This window comes from Adiantum capillus-veneris, chromosome 1 (assembly GCF_014529385.1).
Source record: "Adiantum capillus-veneris isolate H3 chromosome 1, ASM1452938v2, whole genome shotgun sequence".
In the NCBI taxonomy this organism is placed as follows: domain Eukaryota; kingdom Viridiplantae; phylum Streptophyta; class Polypodiopsida; order Polypodiales; family Pteridaceae; genus Adiantum; species Adiantum capillus-veneris.
Window position 1 is genome coordinate 68,169,817 of NC_140931.1, and position 22,738 is coordinate 68,192,554.

Sequence of the window (22,738 nt, forward strand, 5' to 3'; positions counted from 1 at the left end):
AGTGAGGTACTGGTACCGAACTATATGGCATCGAGAGAGATCGCCAGCAACATCTGGAATCCTGGAAAGGACTGTTCGCCAGCCCACTTTGATGTGTGGGTCGTGCGATACTTGAACTTCATAAAGGTCTGCAATGCCTTCTTCACTGGGCCGTACCGAAAGCAACACAAAGTCTTCTTCAATGCTTCCACTTCGTCTATAGTCATGCGTCTACCTTCTTCAAGAATCTCCGAGGTTGAAAATTGACATGAACATACCCATTCCATGTAAAGTGACTCGAAAAAATCTATTCTTTCGAAAAAATTGTGCATGCAATGCAGATGAACAAAGTGACAGAGTGCCAAACCGTTCATCAAACACACGCAAACATTAGGGTCGAAACTTGTCTTTCTGATCTAAATCAATCAACTGTAGCAAATCACAATGGAAATGCCGATGCTTGATGCTCAATCCTTCTTGTGCTCTTTTGGATATTGTGCCATGCCAAGGAAGAGACATGGAATTGTGAATTCCTTGGGTGCAAACATTTCATCTTTTCATGAGTCATCCACATACATCCGTGCTCATTCATGAGTAAATCGTGTTCATCGTACAATATGTCATGCCTATAAAAAGGGATCACATAATGACGGTGTCTAAAATACAAGAAAGCATCACAAATGAAACACTCGAACAATGCGTGCTGACTAATCATTCAAACACATAATACTTCCTGTGGGGGTTCTTTGGACCTCGACTCGAGAGCCAAGATCAGCTCATCGTGATCAATCGAATCTGCATGTGGGGGTGATGTGGATCTCGACTCGAAAGCCAAGATCGGTTCTTCGTGATTGACGGAATCTACAACGAGGTTAGCTTCGCTAGGAAAAGCATCTACTAAACCATCATCCTGGTGAACAATCACATTATCTTCATGCAAATCATCATGCTTGTGAGAAATCACATCTTGATCATCATGCTTGTCCTTATCATGCAATTCATCATGCTCATCATTATCATGTAATTCATCATGCAAATCATGTGTCATGCTTTGGAAACGACGAGACGAAGAGAGTCTCCTTCTCTTAAATCGTTTCAATCTTCGCCAGCACATTAGGAATGAGAGATGAAGAATGAACAACTTGCTCTCCACGAATGACAAGGGAAGAGTCACTTCTGACATTGAAAATGAACGTACTTTTCACCTAATCATTGAGAGGGTTATGCTCACAAAACCATCGAATGCCTAAAAGCATATCACATCCTAAGAGAGGAGAGACTACAAATTTTCTGCGGAAGGACACTTGTTGAACAGTGAACAAAACATCAAGGCACTCTTGCGTGATGAGAGAGTCCATACCAGGAGAGAAGCCTCACACCTCGAAAGGAGGTGTCTTGCAAACCTCCAAGCGGGCTCTTTCGACAAGAGTCACTAATCAAATCATGCATATTGCCTGGGTCAAACAATATGACAAAACGCTGACCATTCACATGACCATAACACTTGATAAGAGACTCATCAATGGAAGGATCATGAGAGACTTGGGTCACACTCGTGTTTTCATTTATTGCATTGACAAAGGAAGTGGGTTTTGTGGGTTCTTTAGATTCATTCAATTCAAGCTTAGGACATGTTCTTTTTATGTGAACCTTGATGTGACAATGAAAACAACGACCTTCCTTAGAATAAATGCTTTGCTCTTCCGACGTGATGTATACACCTAAAATTCCTTGTTCTACCTTTTCATCTTAGGTTTAGCAATTGTGTTAGCTTTACCCTTAGGTTCACTTTGAGAGTTCTTTTCAGAGAGACTATTGGAAGATTGGTTAGAAGAGTTACCGTTCTTACCGTTCTTACCATTCTTACCATGCTGAGGGTTCTAAGAGGTCTGAGAGGTACTTGTTGAAGTCTTGTTTTCCTTAGGCTTTCCCTTGTTGTGCTTCATCTCCTATGCGAGAGCAATCGCTACCACCTTGTTGAGATCGATTGGATCAAGTACCTCCACATCAAACTTGATATACTCGTCCAATCCATAAAGGAATTCCTCTTTGCGCTCCACATCCGATTTGCGTATTTGAGTGCCGAGCTACAAAACACGATTAGAGAAAGACATAATTGGCATACCATTTTGCTTGAGACCGCACCAATCGTCTTTCAACAGTGCTAGGTATTGTGGGGACATAAACCGCGCCTTGAGATTGTCTTGGAAGTCGGCCCAATTGAAGGAAAGGGGTGCGCCATCATCAGCTTCCTCTAGGTGCACGGCCAATTGTGCCTCTTGCCATGCACGGTACCAATTGATGGCGTCATCGGCAAGGTACATAGCTGTCGTCAAAACCTTGCTATTTCCTGTCTTCTTAGTTGTCGCAAAATAAGCATTAAATTGATGCAACCAAGAATGAATAACTGTAGCATTCATCTTACCATCATACTTACTGAACGTGATCTTCTTTGTGACGGGGTTGTTGGAGTCCAACTCTCGACGTGAGCTACTTGATGAACCACCAACATCTTTGTCCAGTGCGGGTCTCGAGGTGAGAGCCTGTCAGACCAACTCTTGCATGTGTAGGTCTCTCTGAACCTCACAATCGGCCTCCAAGGCCGCTCGGGTCTCTTCGGTTGCCTCCTTTCTTTGTGCTTTTCTTTCTTTTCGTGAATCACGCTCGCGTTCCAAGGCAATGTGAGTCGCTTCTTGTTGTGCCATCATGTCCTTCATTGACTTGACCAAAGCCTCTATAAGATTCGGTGCAAACCGTGGCGTAGATGGAGAAGAGGGAGGGTCAGAAAAACCTGCTAGTGCGGAAAATTCTTTGTCACCTTCTTCATGCTCATCACCTTCATGCAAAGTATCCATACCACTTCGGGTGATGACCATCCACTGAAGTCTTGGGTTGTTAAGTTCACAAGAAACTTGAGTTCTTGAGGGTCTTGGTGTCACAAAGTGATGACGTGGCGGACAGCGAAAACCCTAATTTCTGCCAGAAAACCTAAAATCTTGCAAACCCTAATTTCTGTCAAAAACCCTAATTTCTGAAAATCGAGAAGGCTAGAAATTTTTATTTTTTATTATTATATATATATATATATATATATATATATATATATATATATATATATATATATATATAATTTATTTATTTATTTATTTTTTTTATTTTTATTTTTTTTAAAATGATGAGCGACGCAAATTTTTCTTTTTCTCTACGCAATGAGAAAGAGAGAGAATGCTTTTGCTTTCATGTTTTGACTCTCTGTGAGAGAGAGAGAACAATTGCTTTTGATTTGAAGCTTTTGGGGCTCTATTTTTGGGCATCCCTTGTAACCTTTAAATTAGTGGTGAGGGCCTGACTTCTCAGAGCATCTGGACGCAGAGTCTGAGAGTGAATCCCGACCCACTCTCTTGTACTTTGAACTGATTAATATACCGAAAGGGGCGCCAATCTTTGGGGTCAATATCTCTAGGCACAGAACTCTGTCGGGCCAGTGCAAATCTATTGTGATCTGTGAATTGTTTGAAGTGGTTATTTGGAGTGTCCAAGTCTGTTACAGTGGTATCAGAGCACGGCTGATTTCTCTTCTACGGAAATCCAATCCCCAATTTTTTTTTCCGCCGTACCTATGGCTTCACACAAGGATCAATCGACTCCCTCTGCATCTGGAGATGCGGGCACGGATCACAACGAAGATTCAGACAGAGAGTATGACCCGCCTCGGCCTACTCGGGCGGAGCAAAGAGAGATGACGCGTCATCAATTGATCGGCGATGCAACGAAGATGATGCTCAATTTTGCAAAGGACCCAAAATTTGCAGAATATATGAGCCAGACTTCTTTTCAAGAAGTGCATGAGCAGTGGCAAAAAACCACTACACCCACTCTCAAGAAACCTTCTGCTCACAAGAAATATTCAGAGAAGGAATTACAAGAGGTGGTTGATGCACGGATTGCTCAGCTTTTTGACATGCAAAAGAAAGCCAAAAAGCCCTAACTTCCCGGGATATTTGGGTCATCAGTCAACTTTTGATAAGGCAAAGAAACAAAAGAAGCGTGTTCGATTTGAAGGAGTACCCAGTTCTTCTTCTTCTTCTGACAGTTCTTCTAGCTCTTCAGATTCGAGCGAAGAAGACAGAAACGATAAAAAGCGAAGCAAGAAACAAAGCTTCGGAAAGGGCAAGTGCAGGCGCAGTTTGAACAAAAACAGGAGAAGGAGACTCTTTCAGTCTCGTCTTCTCCAGAGCATGACACACATGGTTTGCATGATAATGATGATCAAGATGTGATTATTCACGAGCATGATGATTTGCAGGAAGAAACTGTGATTGTTCACAAGAATGATGGTTTAGTTGATACTTTTTCTAGTGAAGCTAACCTCATTGGAGATTCGATCAATCACGAAGCACCGATCTTAGCTCTCGAGTCGAGGTCCAAGGAACCCCCTCAGGAAGAACCGATCTTGGCTCTCGAGCCTAGGTCCAAAGAACCCCCTTAGGAAGAACCGATCTTGGCTCTCGAGCCTAGGTCCACATAAACCCCCCCCCCCAGGAAGTATTATGTGTTCGCATGATTAGTCAACACGCATTGATTCAGTGTTTTATTCGTGTTCGTTTTTTGTATCTTAGTCAGCGTCTGTGTGTGATCCCTTTTCATAGGCATGCCATATTGTATGTTGAGCACGATTCACTCATGAATGAGCACGGATGTATGCGGATTTCTCATGAAAAGCTGAAAAGTATGCATTCAAGGAAGTCACATTCCATGTCTCTTCCTTGGCATAACATAGTCGTAGAAAGAGCACAAGAAGGATTGAGCATCAAGCATCGGCATTTCCATTATGATTTGCCACAGTTGATTGATTTAGATCATAAAGAAAAGATTCGATCTCATTGTTTGCATGTGATTGATGAACGGTTTGGCACTATGTCTCTAAGTTCATCTACATTGGATTCACAGTCTTTAGAGAAGACGAGAGCTTTTCCAGTCACTTTACATCGAATGGGTATGTTCATGTTTTTTTGTTGAAAGTGGTTTCAAGAATTTTCATCCTCGGAGATTCTTGAAGATGGTAGACGCATGGCTATAGACGAAGTTGAAGCATTGAAGGAGCCACACAAGACTGTCGCTTTCGACGCGGCCAAAAGAAGCAAGCGTTGCAGACCTTTATGGAGTTCAAGTATCACATGACCCACGCATCGGAGTGGGCTGGCGAAGAGTCCTTCCAGAATTCCAGACACTGTTGGCAATCTCCCTCGACACCATACAGTTCGGTACCAGTACCTCACTTTGAAAAGTAGGGGATGTCACGTGCACATCTAACCCTATGTGTACGTGGACAAGCTACTCCATGACATGGGTTCAGTTCAGTTCAGTTCATTTAGCTTAGAATAGGAAGTGTTCTGGCACTTTTGTGAGTCTGTTCGCAGACCGTGCATGTCCAGGCACTTGGATTAGATGCATATCCTCTGGTTGCACACAGCATGATCATTAGATTTCCATCATAACCCATCAGGAACATTTTTACAGTGCATAGACCTATTTTCCCTATTTTTGACATTTTCCACTTATTATTTTTAAGAGACTTTTGTTGGGAACTGGGTAGGGCAAATTAGCAAGTGAACTATATAAGAAAACCCTAGCGCTAGCACTTCTGGAGAAGAGGCAGCAGGAGCACATGCTCAACAGGCAACTTCTCAGTAGGACCCCCAAGATGCTCTAGCGTTTTTGCATCACAGCAGAGAAGTTAGCGTTTTTGGATCAAGACCAGCCATGGCATTTTGTACAACAGATCAACCTGGCTACAGTAAGAACCTTGGCATTTTTGCAACAGGAAACAATTTTCAGCCCTAGCGTTTTGGTTTGAAGATCAGCCATAGCATTAGCAGATTTCCACCGCAGCAGACGGTTTTCAGCCCTAGCGTTTTTGCATCAGCATAACACTTCAACGTTTTGCAAATCCACCGCGATGGAACACCGGGAAGCATCAGCATTTTCAGTTTTCAGCATTTAGACACAGTAGAACAAGTCCCGAACCTCGTAGATCTCACCTTCCCGCAGCAGATCCTCGCTGCACGGTCAGATTCCGCGAAGTTTACAGTTTCAGCCCAGAAAATGCAGATTTCAGCATCTGCGTTTTCAGCGCGTCATCGCATCGTCATCATCGACATAGAGTCAGATTTCAACCATTAGCATTTTCAGATTTCAGCCGTCTCGTCGTCGTCCTCATATGTCAACATCGTCGGCAAGTCCAAGCATTGTAGAGATTTGTGCAATCAATAGTAGACCGCTCTCGCCATAGAGAGTGGGGCCTTCGGAGGAGGGTTTGACAACATTCTAGTGTTCGTATTCTTCTCTCTCTATCTCTCAGACTCAGCACCTTCATTCACAGTGTCATTCACTTTTGTTTTGTGATCATTTGCACTCTCTTACTAGAGGAACGGAAGGCTCTCCCTTCCGTAAGTAAAAGGAACCTTGACCACAGTTCGGAGCAAAGTTCAACTTTCACTTCCGCTGCACCTTGCAATCGTCCCTCCCACAGTGGAGACCGATCACCTCATGTCTTTTGTGTATAAGTCTTCGCTCGCATGATCAATATGCGCTTGAAACCCTTAAAGATTGATCTCATCCATGCTTCACAGACAAGTTTTGTGCACGACCATTGTATCTTGGATAACATCTTCACTTTCTATGAAGCAATCGAGGAAGTTCGTCAAACAAATCAGCCTATAGCTTTCATGCTTCTTAAATGTGCGGAGACTTATGAAAGAGTAGATTGGGGTTTCTTGGGAAGGCACTAATCAAAGGATGGGTTTTCTCTTGTAGTGTATTAGAGGTGCATATGTATTATACCATACTGCTTCAGCGCTGTCACAATCAGGGACCACATTGAGCGCCATTTTCCTCTGTCTTGTTCAGTTCGCCAAGGATGTCCTCAGGCTGCCTACTTTCTGTTTTTTTGCAGGGTGTCACAAAAATACGGAAGCGTAAACTGACGTTTAATTGCACTTCAAATACTCAAGAGAATTAGAGGGAGCGAGAAAACTTGACACTTCATTGGGGACCAGAAGATGGGCTGGTCCCCCCCCATAAAGAGAATATCTTTATTACTAAGGGAGAATCTTTACAAGCACAGAAACGGGGCATACTCCCGTCCTCTATTCTTTCTTCTGTTCTGTTCTGACTACTGACTGAGAAAGTGTTTCCACTTTCTTTCTGCTTAGGGGATTTCCCATCTTCTGCGAGACTGGTTGGAAGCTCTCGAAAAGAGAGTCTATCTTCCAAAACAGCTCTTCGGAAGCTCTCACAGAGGAGAGTCCATCTTCCGTTATGTATTGCCTTCATGCTCATTCATTCATGCATCGAACACAAAAGAGAAAACAAGCAAAATGCACACGCACATGCTTGCTGTAATTTTCTGTACATAACCTGAAATTCTTACCTGTGCACACCCCTACGCCGAAACAGAGGTCTTCTTCGCGATGGAATCGCGCCAAACTTGGTGTAGACTTAGGATAAGGAAAGAGAAGAGAATTTCTATGGCTGATTTGCTGAAAACAGCCCTAATCGAGGTGATTAGGGGCTGAAAACAGAGAATTACAGCAGCCGCACTCTGCTAAGAGAGCGTCTACGACAACTTCTCGCGATGAAACTTCACCAGAAGGTGTCTATGACTGTGAGATCCCTTGTTCTTGACAATGGGAGCACAAGGCTACCACATATGTCGCAAGGGGCTGCTCTCAAGCTTCAATGGAGGGCTCCACCGCGTAGAGCACGCTCACATTAGGGGGGGTAGGTGCACTGCCAGCCCTGAAAATGGGGGAGGGGGGGCTCCTAAATAGCCATCAGGGAGAGGGGGTGCTAGGAAGAGAGAGAGGGTGAGAGTGAGAGTGAGAGAGAGTTAGTTTGCATTGGTAAGTGTGCCACTTGGCACACTTACTTTAAAAACTTAAAAACCATTCAACTTTTGACTTTAAAAACTTCTAGCTCATTAATTAAAAATGTGCAACTAACTAACAACTGCTACCAATGATTCTTTTATGAGAACACCAAAGGTCTGTCGGCGCAATGCCGCACCGGTACTGCACCGCCTTTACCTGTTCACACTTGTCCGGCCGCCCGCCCGGGCACGGACAGTTAAATTTAATTTAACGAAACTTACCCTAAGGCTTTATTAGCTTTATTAGCCTTAGGGTCACTGTTCTAAGGACCCCATCTCATTCATGTGCTTGTACTGACGCGCGTATTTTTTCCTGAGCCTAAAATCTGAGGCTACTGCTTACCCCTTTCTGAAGACCCGATTTCCCAATCACTAGGGCTTCAAGGTAATTTCTACTAAGGTCCCTCTGAGGTGTTCTAGCCCGCATTTAGGCTCACCTGAGGCCTTGGAACTGCTAGGTCTATTCTGGTGTGCACACAACTAATTAGATAATTCTTTTCTCGTAAATAAATTAATTATTTACAAAGTCTGACTTAGTTACATCCCTCTTGGTTCTAAACAGTTGACCTCAACTGTAGAGCATCAACATAACTGTAGAGCGTCAACATAACTGTGCAAGATGTCAGGGTAGTCCTTGAGATCGGACTCAGTCATCCACTTTGCATCTAAAGGAGTGTAATTCTTGAACTTGACTAAATACTTTCGATGTAGACTCCCTGACTTGAGTTGTCTCTCCGAGTGGTGTATTATCTGTTCAGGTTGAAGGATTTCCTCAGTCTCTTCGACTTCTGGAGGATCTTCTTGTACTGGCGCCACTGGAGGAGGTCCAACATATGGTCGGAGGAGACTGACATGAAAAGCATTGTGGATGCGCCAGCGAGAAGGCAAATCCAATCTGAAAGTCACATCATTGACTTTATCTGTAATTTTAAAAGGGCCGTAGAATCTATGGGAAAGTTTGACAACTTTCCCTTTGCCGACCCGCTTTTTCAATCTAGCTTTCTCAAACCGAAGCAGGACATATTGTTCTTTTTCAAGATTGAGATTCCTTCTGTGCTTGTCTACTTTTCTCTTCTGTTGCTCTTGAGTACGAAGAATTGCTTGCTTTACTTGTTGATGGGCGATATCAATATTGCGCACAAATTCATCTGCGGCGAAGATGTTTTCTTTGGTCACCATAATAGGAAGTAAGAGTGGCTTCCCGTAAATAATTTCGAAGGGGGCTTTACCAGTTGAGGAATGTATGGTATTATTATACGCAAACTCAACTATTGGTAAGTACTGTTCCCATTCGGATTGTCGTTCCGAAACATAGCACTTGAGGAGATCTAAAAAAGTGGCATTAGCGATTTCGCTTTGACCATCTGTTTGAGGATGATAAGCTGATGAAAAATCAAGCTTAGTTCCCAAGTTTTCAAACAATGCCTGCCAAAATAAACGAGTCATGCGGGGATCTCTATCGCTGACAATAGTCTTTGGCAATCCATGGTGTTTAAAAATCTAAGCTAGAAATATTCTAGCCATATGATCAGCTTTGATCGTCTTTTTTACTGAAAGAAAATGTGCTTGCTTACTGAACCTGTCTACTATAGTCCAGATTGCATCATTTCCATTCTTGGATCTAGGAAGATCCGTAATAAAATCCATGGCAATACTTTCCCATGGCGTGTTAGGCACAGGGAGCGGCTGAAGTTTGCCATAAACTTTATGTTTGTCATATTTCACTTTTTGGCATACTAAACACTCACGTACATGTTTTTCAATGTCCGCACGGAGTGTTGGCCAAAAGAAATACCTTTCGAGGGCACTAGTGGTGGAAGCAATTCCCCGATGCCCGGCATAAGGAGAATTATGTGCTTCATCCATCACCTTTTGTCGTAAAGGCTGAGCTATGCATATTGCTTGTTGACGATAGAGTGTATTATCCCTGATAGAATAAGGTGGCTTTGAGTGACCAGCTTGAAGATCTGCCCAAATTGTGGCGAAGTCTGGATCTTGAGGATACATCTCGCTGTTTGGACGCCTGGAGAGAGCATCTGCAACTGCATTCTTTGTTCCAGAAGTGTGTAAAATCTGAAAATGAAACATTGAAAGAAAGTTGGCCCATCTCATCTGCTTTTCTGATAACTTTCTCTGTGTGAGAAAGTAGCGAAGACTTTGATGATCTGTCTTGATAATAAAATCAGCTCCTAATAGATAGTGTTTCCAAATGGAAAGAGCATGAATAACTGCCATTAGCTCTTTTTCGTATATGGAGACATGCAACTCTGCATCTTTAAGGCGCCGACTTTCATAGGCTATCGCGTGACCCTCTTGGTTCAAAACTGCTCCTACACAATCTCCAGATGCATCGCAGTATACCTCGAAAGGTTTGCGAAGATCAGGGACGGTAAGAACGGGTCCGTGACTGAGTAGATACTTAAGCTTTTCGAAAGCTTGTTTTTGTCCAGACCCCCAATGGGATGGAATCCGCTTCTTTGTCAGGTCATGGAGGGGACTTGCTATCGCGGCAAAAGCTCGAATGAAACGCCGATAATAAGAACAGAGGCCAAGGAAACTTCGTACATCATGTACTGTAGTTGGCGTAGACCATTCTACAACTGCTTGAATCTTTTCAGGGTCCATTCTCACCTGGTTGTGAGATACTATATGGCCCAAATAGTGGATTTCTTTTAAAAAGAACTCACTCTTCTTAGCATTCACAAATAATTTGTGTTTGCGTAATTCTTCAAACACTAAGGCGAGATGCTTATAGTGTTCGTCTTCCGTCTCTGAGAAGATTAAGACGTCATCAAAGAAAACGCCTGTAAAACTTCTATATGAGTGGAAGATTCTATCCATCATTCTGTTGAATGTAGCTGGTGCATTAGTGAGTCCAAAAGGCATCACTAAGAATTCATACAACCCGAAGGTTGTTCTAAATGAAGTCTTATGCACATCCTGAGGAGCTATGCTGATTTGATGATAACCGCTCTTCAAGTCTATACGACTAAAGACACTTGCTCCTTGTAACTTGTCAAGAATGTCGTCAATCCGAGGGATTGGAAATCGATTCTTGATTGTGATCTTGTTCAGAGATCTATAGTCTATGCACATGCGGAATGTGCCATCCTTTTTCTGTACTAGCAAGACAGGTGAACAATATGAAGAAGTACTAGGCCTTATTAAGCCCTTCTCCAAAAGTTCGTTAACCTGCTTGAGAATTTCCTCTTGCTGCATTAGACTAACTCGATAAGGGGGCTGATTTGGAGGAGAACTTCCTGGGATCAAATCAATGGTATGATCCTCAGGTCGCGAAGGTGGGAGTTCATTTGGAAGTTCATCTGCAAAACAATCTTTATATCTTTCTATTAACTTAAGTCTTTTTTTCTCTAAAGAGGAAGAAAGTTGTGAAACAGACACATCTCTCTCTCTTGCAAAAATCAAGTACGCTGAAACACACTTTTTCATTTCTTTCTTGATGGCAATGTGGTTGGCGATAGGAATACGCCAATCACCTGCATCTGCAAGTACAAGATACTCCTTTCCTTTATGAGCAAAAGATAAGGTTTTCTGAACATAGTCAGGAATGGGATGCATCTTGTAGTGCCAAGGCATTCCCAAGATAACATCTCATCCTTCAAGTGAAGCTAGTAAGAAAGACTCTTGATCCTTGTAGTCGTCGACCTTTAGATTCAACTTCCCTATGATTGGAGTAGAGTTTGAGTTCTGCCCTTTGAAAGCTGATTGCGCTTGAATAGAGACTCCAAAACGATTGGGACTACAAGTTCAGGTCGTCAGCTAGCTGGGTAGAGATGAAGTTGTCTGTACTACCAGGGTCAAACAAAATAAGAGCCCGCTGGTTGTTGATACTACCCCATGCTTTGAGAAGAGCTCTTTCTTTTCCATCCTTGGTTGTATTTCCCTGTACATCTGGGACTGCATTGGAGGAGGGTGGTTGTGGAGGTTTGGTTGGACAGTCACCCTTCATATGACCAACTTGTCCGCACTTGAAGCATCTTCCTTCACTAATGTAGGTTCGCAACTCAGCAGGAGAGAGATATCTCCCTTTCTTGGGCTGATTTGGCTTTGCTTCTGCTTCGGAGGCGGTTCTTTTCTTCTTTTGAGAAGAAGTAGAAGAGGTAGGTTGCTCATGGAGAACCTTCTGCTTGGCATGGTAAGTGCTTTGCTCCATCTTCCTTGGAGTACCCTTGTCATGTATTCCATCAGCTATGCGGGCTGATTCCATAAGTATCTGCAAGTTACCTCGAGGGTAAAGCTTCATAGCCTTTTGCAAGGCTTCATGCAAACCTGCTTCAAACTTGCGCATCTTCTCCGAATCGTCAATCTTCTTGAATGGAGTGACTTTCAAGAGAACGTCCCAAAACCTATCCACATAGCGTGGAACAGTTTCGTTCTCTGACTGTGAAAGTCGATCCCATTCTTTCTTTACCTCTTCCTCATAGTCTGGAGGAAGGAACTGTGCGTAGAACTCCTTCTTGAAAGCGGTCCAATCTTGGGGTTTGCGATCTTCCAGGATAAGGGTTAACCACCAATTGTTGGCGGTGCCTTTCAAGTACAAACTAACATGGCGAAGCTTGGATCTTTCTTTAAAATTCCCTTCAGCAAATGCAACTTCAAATTGGCGGATGAAAGCCAAAGCTTTGTCATTATCACGCCGTCCATTGTAGGTGTCGAATTTCACATCTTTATCTCCCGACTTGAATGTTTTCTGCCTGTGGTGCTTCTTCTTATGGTGCTCCTTCTTTCGATGCTTAGACTCCTTGGGGACAGGAGTCCTTTCCCTTGAATGTACTTCTTGCTGCGACGGATCGTCGAGAAACATGTCTTCCGGAGAAACTATGTCTTCCAGATCCTTCATGAAAGAGAACTGAGGGGAATCAGGGGGATCCTGCTCTTGAACTTTTGGATTAAACCGCACATGACGTTCTGGAGATTTCTTCTGCCTCTCGTGCATGCGGGAAGTTCCAATCAAAGGATCTTTTCTTGGTTGTGGCGCCTTTGGGTTCTGCGGGATTTCTCCCGACCCCATCGGCATTTTCTCCTTCCCTTTTTCAAGAGTATGGAGAATCTTTTGGACTTCTGGATGGGAGAGATCTTTCTGCAACTCTTCCACCTGCTGTTGAAGGAGAGATAACTCTATCTCGCGTCCTCCCATTTCTGCAGTCTTCCAGGAGTCGTCAATCCCTTCAGGAAGAGAGAGAGGACCTTGCTCTGATACCACTGTCACAAAAATGCGGAAGCGTAAACTGACGTTTAATTGCACTTCAAATACTCAAGAGAATTAGAGTGAGCGAGAAAACTTGACACTTCATTGGGGACCAGAAGATGGGCTGGTCCCCCCCATAAAGAGAATATCTTTATTACTAAGGGAGAATCTTTACAAGCACAGGAACGGGGCATACGCCCGTCCTCTATTCTTTCTTCTGTTCTGTTCTGACTACTTACTGAGAAAGTGTTTCCACTTTCTTTCTGCTTAGGGGATTTCCCATCTTCTGCGAGACTGGTTGGAAGCTCTCGAAAAGAGAGTCTATCTGCCAAAACAGCTCTTCGGAATCTCACAGAGGAGAGTCCATCTTCCGTTATGTATTGCCTTCATGCTCATTCATTCATGCATCGAACACAAAAGAGAAAACAAGCAAAATGCACACGCACATGCTTGCTGTAATTTTCTGTACATAACCTGAAATTCTTACCTGTGCACACCCCTACGCCGAAACAGAGGTCTTCTTCGCGATGGAATCGCACCAAACTTGGTGTAGACTTAGGATAAGGAAAGAGAAGAGAATTTCTATGGCTGATTTGCTGAAAACAGCCCTAATCGAGGTGATTAGGGGCTGAAAACAGAGAATTACAGCAGCCGCACTCTGCTAAGAGAGCGTCTACGACAGCTTCTCGCGATGAAACTTCACCAGAAGGTGTCTATGACTGTGAGATCCCTTGTTCTTGACAATGGGAGCACAAGGCTACCACATATGTCGCAAGGGGCTGCTCTCAAGCTTCAATGGAGGGCTCCACCGCGTAGAGCACGCTCACATTAGGGGGGGTAGGTGCACTGCCAGCCCTGAAAATGGGGGAGGAGGGGCTCCTAAATAGCCATCAGGGAGAGGGGGCGCTAGGAAGAGAGAGAGGGTGAGAGTGAGAGTGAGAGAGAGTTAGTTTGCATTGGTAAGTGTGCCACTTGGCACACTTACTTTAAAAACTTAAAAACCATTCAACTTTTGACTTTAAAAACTTCTAGCTCATTAATTAAAAATGTGCAACTAACTAACAACTGCTACCAATGATTCTTTTATGAGAACACCAAAGGTCTGTCGGCGCAATGCCGCACCGGCATTGCACCGCCTTTACCTGTTCACACTTGTCCGGCCGCCCACCCGGGCACGGACCGTTAAATTTAATTTAACGAAACTTACCCTAAGGCTTTATTAGCTTTATTAGCCTTAGGGTCACTGTTCTAAGGACCCCATCTCATTCATGTGCTTGTACTGACGCGCGTATGTTTTCCTAAGCCTAAAATCTGAGGCTATTGCTTACCCCTTTCTGAAGACCCGATTTCCCAATCACTAGGGCTTCAGGGTAATTTCTGCTAAGGTCCCTCTGAGGTGTTCTAGCCCGCATTTAGGCTCACCTGAGGCCTTGGAACTGCTAGGTCTATTCTGGTGTGCACACAACTAATTAGATAATTCTTTTCTCGTAAATAAATTAATTATTTACAAAGTCTGACTTAGTTACACAGGGTCATGTCCCACAGTTGAGAGGTCTTGCTATGCCGTTGGCTGACTCGCCACGTCTGTTGGGTTAGGAATATGCTCATGACACTATGCTCTTTGTTCGATATGACACACTCACTTTGGGCAGTCTACGGGATGCTCTTGCTATCTTCTGCATGGCCAGTGGTGCTCTCATAAACTGGCACAAGTCTTTTGGCTTTGTAGTAGGAGTAGATGAAGATTGTCACTAGGGTGCACACGATAATTTCACTTGGCTACCTAAAGGGCACACTTGGAGATATTTGGGTTTCCATGTCGGGATTGATGTCTCCGATGTGTAGTAGTTTACATCCGTGCTACAATCCATCAGGAAGAAACTTTGCCATTGGTCATCCTCAAGGCTCACAGTAATCTTTGGCTGGAAGAGCCCTTGTGGTGAATCAGGTTCTTCTTAGAACAGATTGGTTCACCACATCCTGCATGACTCTTCACTCGGGCATCATGGCACGTTTAAGGCGCCTTGTATGCAGCTTTTTGTGGGGTGGTATGGATGGCTCTACTGACACTCGACCATGAGTCCATTGAGAGACAGTCAATTTGCCTAGAGAGGGAGGATTGGGGATTATTGATCCAGAGATGCAAAGCAAGGCACTGCTTGTGAAGCTCATAGTATGCGGATTGCTTCCAAGGGTAGAGCCTTGGAACCAATTTCTGCATCGTGCTTTGTCACATACGTCTCTTCGTTTTGAATCTCTAGATACTGCCGATGTCTGGCGCCATACCATCAGATTCATCTTCACAGATGCACCCTTGGATGCGTCCCATTTGTCACCATTTATGCGCTGCTTGCGTGGATTTGGAAGGACTTTCGTCTTGCTTTGATCCGACACCTGCCTTCTTCTATCGAGGAGGTAGCAAGACAGCCACTTGACTGGAATGCATATGTGACAGCTGCAGATGGCCGTCAGATAGGTAAGAGGACTCACATTAATTGGGCTAGATGGGATGACGGACCGGCAAGCTCGTTATACCGTTGGTCGCATGCTTCCTTGGTTGGGGCACAGGTTATCAAGCAACCTACGAGATTCGGAGAGCGGTTACTGCACGTATGAAAGAGATTGATGAGGCCATTCCACCCGATTGGCATGCCTTGATCGAGGGACAAACTACTTCACCTTCTCATCAAGGATAGTGGGTGTACTTCGATCCCATCTCACGAGACCCGATTGTTGCTCAACAGGGGACTCTAGTCTTTAGCATCGCCGAGACTAGCCATACCTAACCACCTTCTTCTTAAGATAGTCTAAAGTGAGATGTGTATTGAGATGGCTCCTTCCCCTGTTGTACTATTGACCCCTCCCCCATCCCCCCCCCCCCCAACCCCAAAAAAAAAGCCTCTTTGTTGCACTAAGAAGTAACATGCATCCAAAGATACCCAATCAAACCACTATGTAAAAAAACCTGTTCCTCATAGAAAATGCACCTTGCTGTCTCTAAGGACTACATTGCTCCTTGTAGGAAGGTCTCGCCGGTTGTGGGTCGGCACAAGAGGACTGCTCCCTCTTCCCTCCTCGCAAACAGTGCTATCAACCTTGGGTACGGGTTGTACTATGGACGAGTATTTGCACTTGGGAGGCCACATTGCTCAACTTTTCTTGTTGAAGCCTGGAGATTCAAGGTGGAAGAGTCTACTACTTGTTCTAGCAATGAAGAAATTTTTATGCTTCTTAATCTATTTTGGATTACACCATATCCTCCTTGATGCAACTAGCCACTTATACAACAATATAACATGTAGCTTTAAGCAGCATATAGCACTGCCCTGGCACAGAAAAATTCAGCAACAACAGAAACCTCAGATATAAACCTAAGCATGTACAAAGGTTGATCCTTGAACTCTCACCTCTCCCTATTTTTCACATTAAAAAACTCGCAACCTCTTTGGGAGAGGATCCCATGTACAAAGGCCTTCTTTGCAGCACATCTCGCTATATTTTGCAAGACACATTTTCCCAAAATGTTACATCCTGCAGCAGGTTGACACGAGTAGTCACCCCATACTGCTGTGCCCACAGTGATGATTTTACATGCTCAAATGCTCTTTCATGAAGACAAAAGCAACTTAAATTTTTGGCAGCCTCTCCAGAAAATGGTCAATATGCACATTATAATTAAGTGCAAATAAACATAATCTAGTTATACACTCATCGCAACTCCACAATATGCTCTCGAGCAAATGCAAGAGCACTCCAACTAACAACGATTCTCCCTTGCTCACATGCATGTATTGATACAAAGCTAACTTTATCCGAGTCACAGCTCGAGAGATGCAAGGCACACTTGACAATATACTAAGATAAACACAAATTCATCTTCAAAGGAAAGTACAAGGATTAGCTCCATGCATAGTAATCGTACAGCTTCTCCTTCCACTAGTGCGTACCAACATATGCTCCCAACACACAGATTTTTGTATTTCCCCTCCGAATCCGCATCATTTGGGCTTTTGACGGGTGTTCCAAGTAATAGAGATCAGCTCCTTTCCCTTGCCCCCAAAAAAAAAAACCACAGACACCCATCCAAAGCGTAACATTCATGATAAGGCAAGTGCACTGAGTGTCTTTTTAAGGGCGAGGAATCTGTGGACTTGCTATGAACAGGAAATGCAATCAATAAGGCTTTGGATAAAGGGGTTCAAAGGTCGAAATGTCCCGAACAAAGGAGCCACGTTTTAAATACAGAAGTAGAAGGGACAATATGGACCTCGTGTAAGACTGAGATTCAGAGGGACACTATGCATTGCATATTGTGCAGAGAGCAGATACGCGCAACTCTAAACTACAATAGCGAAGCCCCAGGAGAAGGAAGGCAAGAAGGTTTGCAGCTTGCCAAAAAGAAGACGAATGGAAAAAGATTCATTGTTCCTACCTTTCTGGTTGATGAAGACATGTGAAGATTGGCTAGCAACCCAAGCCGATGACTCCCGCACCACAGAAGTGAGCTCACAAGGGACCATAGCTAACGTAGCCCTGCTGCTTCACGTGTGCTTCAAGCTGTAATGGAGAGCTTGCCTGGCTATGTTCTCATGAATGCAGACAAAAGGGAGGCGTCAGAGAAGATAAAGCCATAGCTTCTGAGAGAACCCCAGGCCAAGTCCCCCTTACCGCGTTTATATCTGCTCTATCTGTCTCTGAGTCGTGCCGTTCCCTCCCGTTCCGTTTCCTTGCTCTTCTTGGTCCTATTTGCTTCAGGGAGCTAAATTTCTTCCTGGCTGCTTCTATATTGAAGCTTGGCCCAGAAAAGGGGAGAGAGAGAGAGAGAGAGAGAGAGAGAGAGAGGTTTTACAAGTCGTAGACGCCGGAAAACTGAATGTCTGCGCAGCTCTGACAGTAGGCGGCCGACACGCGAATTTCCTCTATTCGACTTTTTGTGGGGCTTCCGCACGGACGGGGACTAGGACTCAGGAGCCTCTTTTTCAATGTTCACAAGAACAAGTGTCAAGGCTATAGACGACATCATGGCCCAGGGTTTCTTTTCCCAGTTTTGTACAGGTGAAAATGTGAGCTGCCCTTCAAAAAATACATTAAAATGCCAAGAGTTTCATAAAATCTGGGGAATTTGAAGGGCAAAGATGCCTGTCGAAATCAACCCTAGGCGGCATGTAACCCTCAACCCCCATTGTGAGGCAACGAAGGCATAGGGCCAAAAAGAGAGAGAGAGAGAGAGAGAAAGAGAGAGAGAGAGAGAGCCTTAGTTGAAAAGACCTCCTCGCTTTTGGTGGGCCTAGCAGACAACCTATTGTGTTGTCCTCCTGCTTTAAATCACATTGTAGCTACCACAACCTTAGTTCAGGGAGGCAAAAATTTTCAACAGAGGTGGCATGATGAATAGGCTAGACGGCTTGATGGGCCAGCAAGAAGTCGATGCAGTGGAGGGTGGCACAATAGGTGGTTAAAGTGGAGGTAGGGCAGCGGTCTTGTAGGGGAGACTGTCGGGCATGAAGGCGGACAAATCAGTAGCACACATTGGGCGCACACACACACATCCTTACTTGAATAGGCCTCCTCCTGAGTCCTCGCTTCCTCGTACAAATGTCCTACAAACGCCTACTCTACATGCATGCTCTTCTCACGTCAACTACGGTTGTGAGTGTAACCATTTTTTGTTTTGCATTATAAAGAGCTAGAAATTTTTACGTTGAGTGTTGGATTGATGCCTCCATCAGCCATGTGGCACTTTCCTCCCACCCTTCTTTCCATTATAATAGTTAGATAGATTCGCACAAGCGCCACCATGTTGGCATCGTTGACGAGGGCGGTCTCTCCTCCACTTTACCATGCCCTCGCCCAGTGTCATTCACTAGCAATGCTTGGACTGACCCACACTCTTCAGCCTTAAAAGGCCACGTTCACCACAGCTATTGATGATGAGATACTTTTTTGTAGGCCCTCTATTGGCTACAGACTGAATGAACCGCCATGTGTCATGTTGTTGGAACGTGCGAATGTGAAACATTGCTTGGGCAATGTTGGATGTCGTAGTTAGGCATGGATAGAGGAGCAAGGCATGTGAGGGTGCCCTTTGAAAAGTGGAAGCATTACAGTCGCTAGAAGAAGGTACCCCAAAATGAACATTGCGGTGCATGCTCTCAAAAATCGGAAATAAAAGATCATAGCACCAGTAAATGGAATGCTACTACTAAGAGTCACGACAACCACAAAAAGTGTCAAGAATTTAAAAGTTTTTACTACATAAAATAGGGACCTGGGAAGACACACTTCAGTCTGTATGATTGCACTGCGAGCATACATGATATGCTTTGATCAACCTCCTCCAATGCCTGCAAGTGTTAGGTGGAGCAGGACACGTTTTGCACTATGAGTCTAGGACTAAGATATACTATATAGAGCTTAAACATGTCTTCATAACACAACAAAGAGAACTTAAATATGTCTTCATAGCACAACCTTTTCCTTTAGAAGTGCACTAATTATTAGCTTTCAATTGTGCTTTTAGGCAACCGCTAGCAAACTAGGGATGTCTATAGGCATCGTGCAAAGTATCTCATGGCTTGAAGTCCTTGTGCAAATGCATCATCTTTAGTAAAACAAGTGAGACTCCCTCTGCCTCCGGCGGAGTGGCCGCCTGTGGAGGCAAAAAGAAATCAAAGATAGGCCACACCTCACAATATACAGAGACTATTACAAAATGAAAAAAAGCATCAAAAGTAAACATATCACTTCTCATTGCATACATCATTTGGTTTGAACCAAGTGGGTATGTTTGCAACAATTATTTGAGATCATTTTGGTGAATGAGGAGGGGCCATCAAGGTGGCAAGATGGCAAATAAGAAGAGAAGCTATTCAAAATCTTTCAGTAAAAGCAAAGCAAAGCCATTTATCTCTCAAAAAGAAAAATTGTTACCCACCACTACACTTAAATTGTACAATAAATTCTTTTATATCCAATTGTAATTGCCATTTCAATTATAGTCCTTGAATAAGAGGAATCCAAAAAATAGAATGGCAAAGACCCAAAACAAAACTCAACCTTACATGTGGAACACCCATGGTCCAATGTTGCATACATTTTATTCCAATTGTTGAGGATCATCACCTACTGTGTAGAATCTTAGTAACCATTTGTCGCAACCAAACCCAAGTGAAGACACTACATTTAAGGATTTGTATTGTCCCACCTCTCTCACCGAAACATGTCCTAGCCCTATTTGCTCATCAACTGCAAGGGAAACCCGACCAATCCTTGATAGAAATTTCACTCGTAAAGACCCATTAACTAGATAATTTGAGTAGTAGTGATTCCTGCACTGTATAGCCAACACAAATCATTTTGAATTTGTTGTCAATATTATATCAAATACAAAAACTAAGAGAATAGCTAATTATCCTTATCACCTCAAAATCTTCCATTAGATGTACCACCTCGTTCGCCGTTTTTACAGGTCCTCTCCATAAAGGTGGATGTAGTAATGAGATTAGGAGTCATCATCATTCTATCATTCTATATAGCTAATCCTCTTGTCAATAGCATTCAAACAATTAATAGCTACTTTCAAGGACTGAACGTCATTCCCTAATTAGGTTACTTGCTCTCTCAAGGCTTCAACTTACTCCCTGTGCTCTTTTAAGCACAAAGAGAGTTGCTTCATGACCTCATATCGAGCGGTTTCAGTAAACCTATAGAGCTCATGTTGATTGACCTCCAAATGTCCCATCATTGAGATCAACTCTTCCCGGACAATCTCTCGATCACTTCTACTCGTAGGTGGCTGAACCTCTTTCCAAATTTTACATAAATGTTCATTGGACTCATGTTGGCTAGCTTCATTACATTCACAGACTCCTTGAATAATCTGCAAACGCTATGAAGAGCCTTCACCATCCCCACATCCTCTTGATCTAGTAAGTTGCTTTGTGGCACGTAGACTATTACGATCTGGAGGTGTAGGCATAATAACTTCATTAACATCATGTCCTCCTATAGCAGCAATCGGAGACCATTGGAAGGGCTATCCATCACTACAAGAAAAGATGAACATGAGTTACTTGGATAATATAATCTCTAATATCTACTCAAACATATTTTTTATTCTTCTTTTCTATATATTTTTATTTTTTTATTGTATTTCGTTCGTCATTTCTATATTTCTCACTGAGAATTTTGTTTTTGCTCCATTTTTTCTATTCCACTACTTTCCTCCATTTTACTCTTTTTTTTCAAGTGGGATGCAAGTCCCCCTTTTTTTTGTAAAGCATATAGCTCCCGAGGAATCCGCTATGTAAAAATTGCATATAGCACATGCGAACAAAAGGTATTTCAATAATCCCTTACATGTATATTTTCAAGTATTTTATGTACCCCTTATGTATGCATTTTAGTAAAAAAAAACAAGCCCTTACGTACTATGAAAATTTTCACTTTCTCAATTAAAAAACCCTTTATGTAAGTACATTTTTTTTGTAAATGTACCTAATCATAAATCCCTTATTTTGTTCGCACATGCTATCTTACGTATTTCCTAGTGGACGCCTCGAGATATAGATAGATATTTGTATACTTTTTCAATCTAATATCTATCTACTTTTTGTATTTAAGATAATCGTTTGATATATATCTAGATAGTTTTCTACTTTCTACTTACTTTTTTTCAATTGTTTACTTTATAAATACAACTTTTAATTTTTAATGTATTTATTTCATTTTTTCTTTATTACAAACTATTTTTTGTTCTAATGTTTTCAAGTAATATGTATTTAAATAATTGTTTGGTATTTATTTTATGCTTTTTAATATTTAATTCATTCTTATTTTTTATCTTACTTTATAAATATCTTTTCATATTTTTTAATGTATTTATTACACACTTTCTTTATTACAAATTAAATTTTTTTACTCTAATTTTTTCAAGTACTTCTTTTTTTTTTAACTGCTCTATTTTTAATTTTACCTCTATCTATATTCTTTTTTTGTTCTACCTTTTTGAAGTAATATGCAATTTTCAAATTACAAAATAATTTCTGTACTTTATAAATATAATTTTTAATTTATAATATATCTATTTTACCCTTTCTTTATTACAAATTTAAAAAAAATTGTTCTACTTTTTCCGAGTAATATACAATTTATAAATTTATCTATATTCTTCTTTTTTAGGTAGAGAGAGATAATGCTTTTCCAATTGGACCCCTATTATCTCTATTCTTTTTTTTCCCTAAGGTCGAGTTTGAGAGAGAGAGAGAGAGAGAGAGAGAGAGAGAGAGAGAGAGAGAGAGAGAGAGAGAGAGAGAGAGACTTTGGTATCATGTGCGTCGACAGAAAATGGAGAGCGTTGAGATAAAAAATTGCCATTGAGAGCAAGAGTGAGAGAGCTTACCCGACTTGAGGGATTATAGGGATAGATAGAGTTGGTGAAGAAAAAGGTTTATCTAAGATAAAAAAACCTACAAGGGAAAAAATAAAAAACCTGCAAGGAAAAAACAAATGTTCAATCTCTCTCTCTCTCTCTCTCTCTCTCTCTCTCTCTCTCTCTCTCTCTCTCTCTCTCTCTCTCTCTCTACGTGTGTGTGTGTGTGTGTGAGTACGCGCGTGCTCTT

At 42.6% G+C, this 22,738-nt stretch overlaps 1 protein-coding gene across 3 annotated transcripts in view; it reads right to left on the reverse strand.

The window, feature by feature from the left end:
• Positions 1-18,074, reverse strand: part of LOC147464929 (uncharacterized) — a 37,290-nt gene extending 19,216 nt beyond the window's left edge. Inside the window, exons 1-2 of one of the 3 annotated variants that reach the window (XM_086517123.1) lie at positions 17,787-17,961; positions 17,551-17,693 (exon numbers count right to left, since the gene is read on the reverse strand). In XM_086517123.1, coding sequence (XP_086373249.1) covers positions 17,551-17,638 — 88 coding nt within the window. In that variant the 5' untranslated portion in view covers positions 17,639-17,693; positions 17,787-17,961. The other 2 variants (XM_086517119.1, XM_086517128.1) reach the window with 2 other exon arrangements.
• Positions 18,075-22,738: the final 4,664 nt, after the last annotated feature.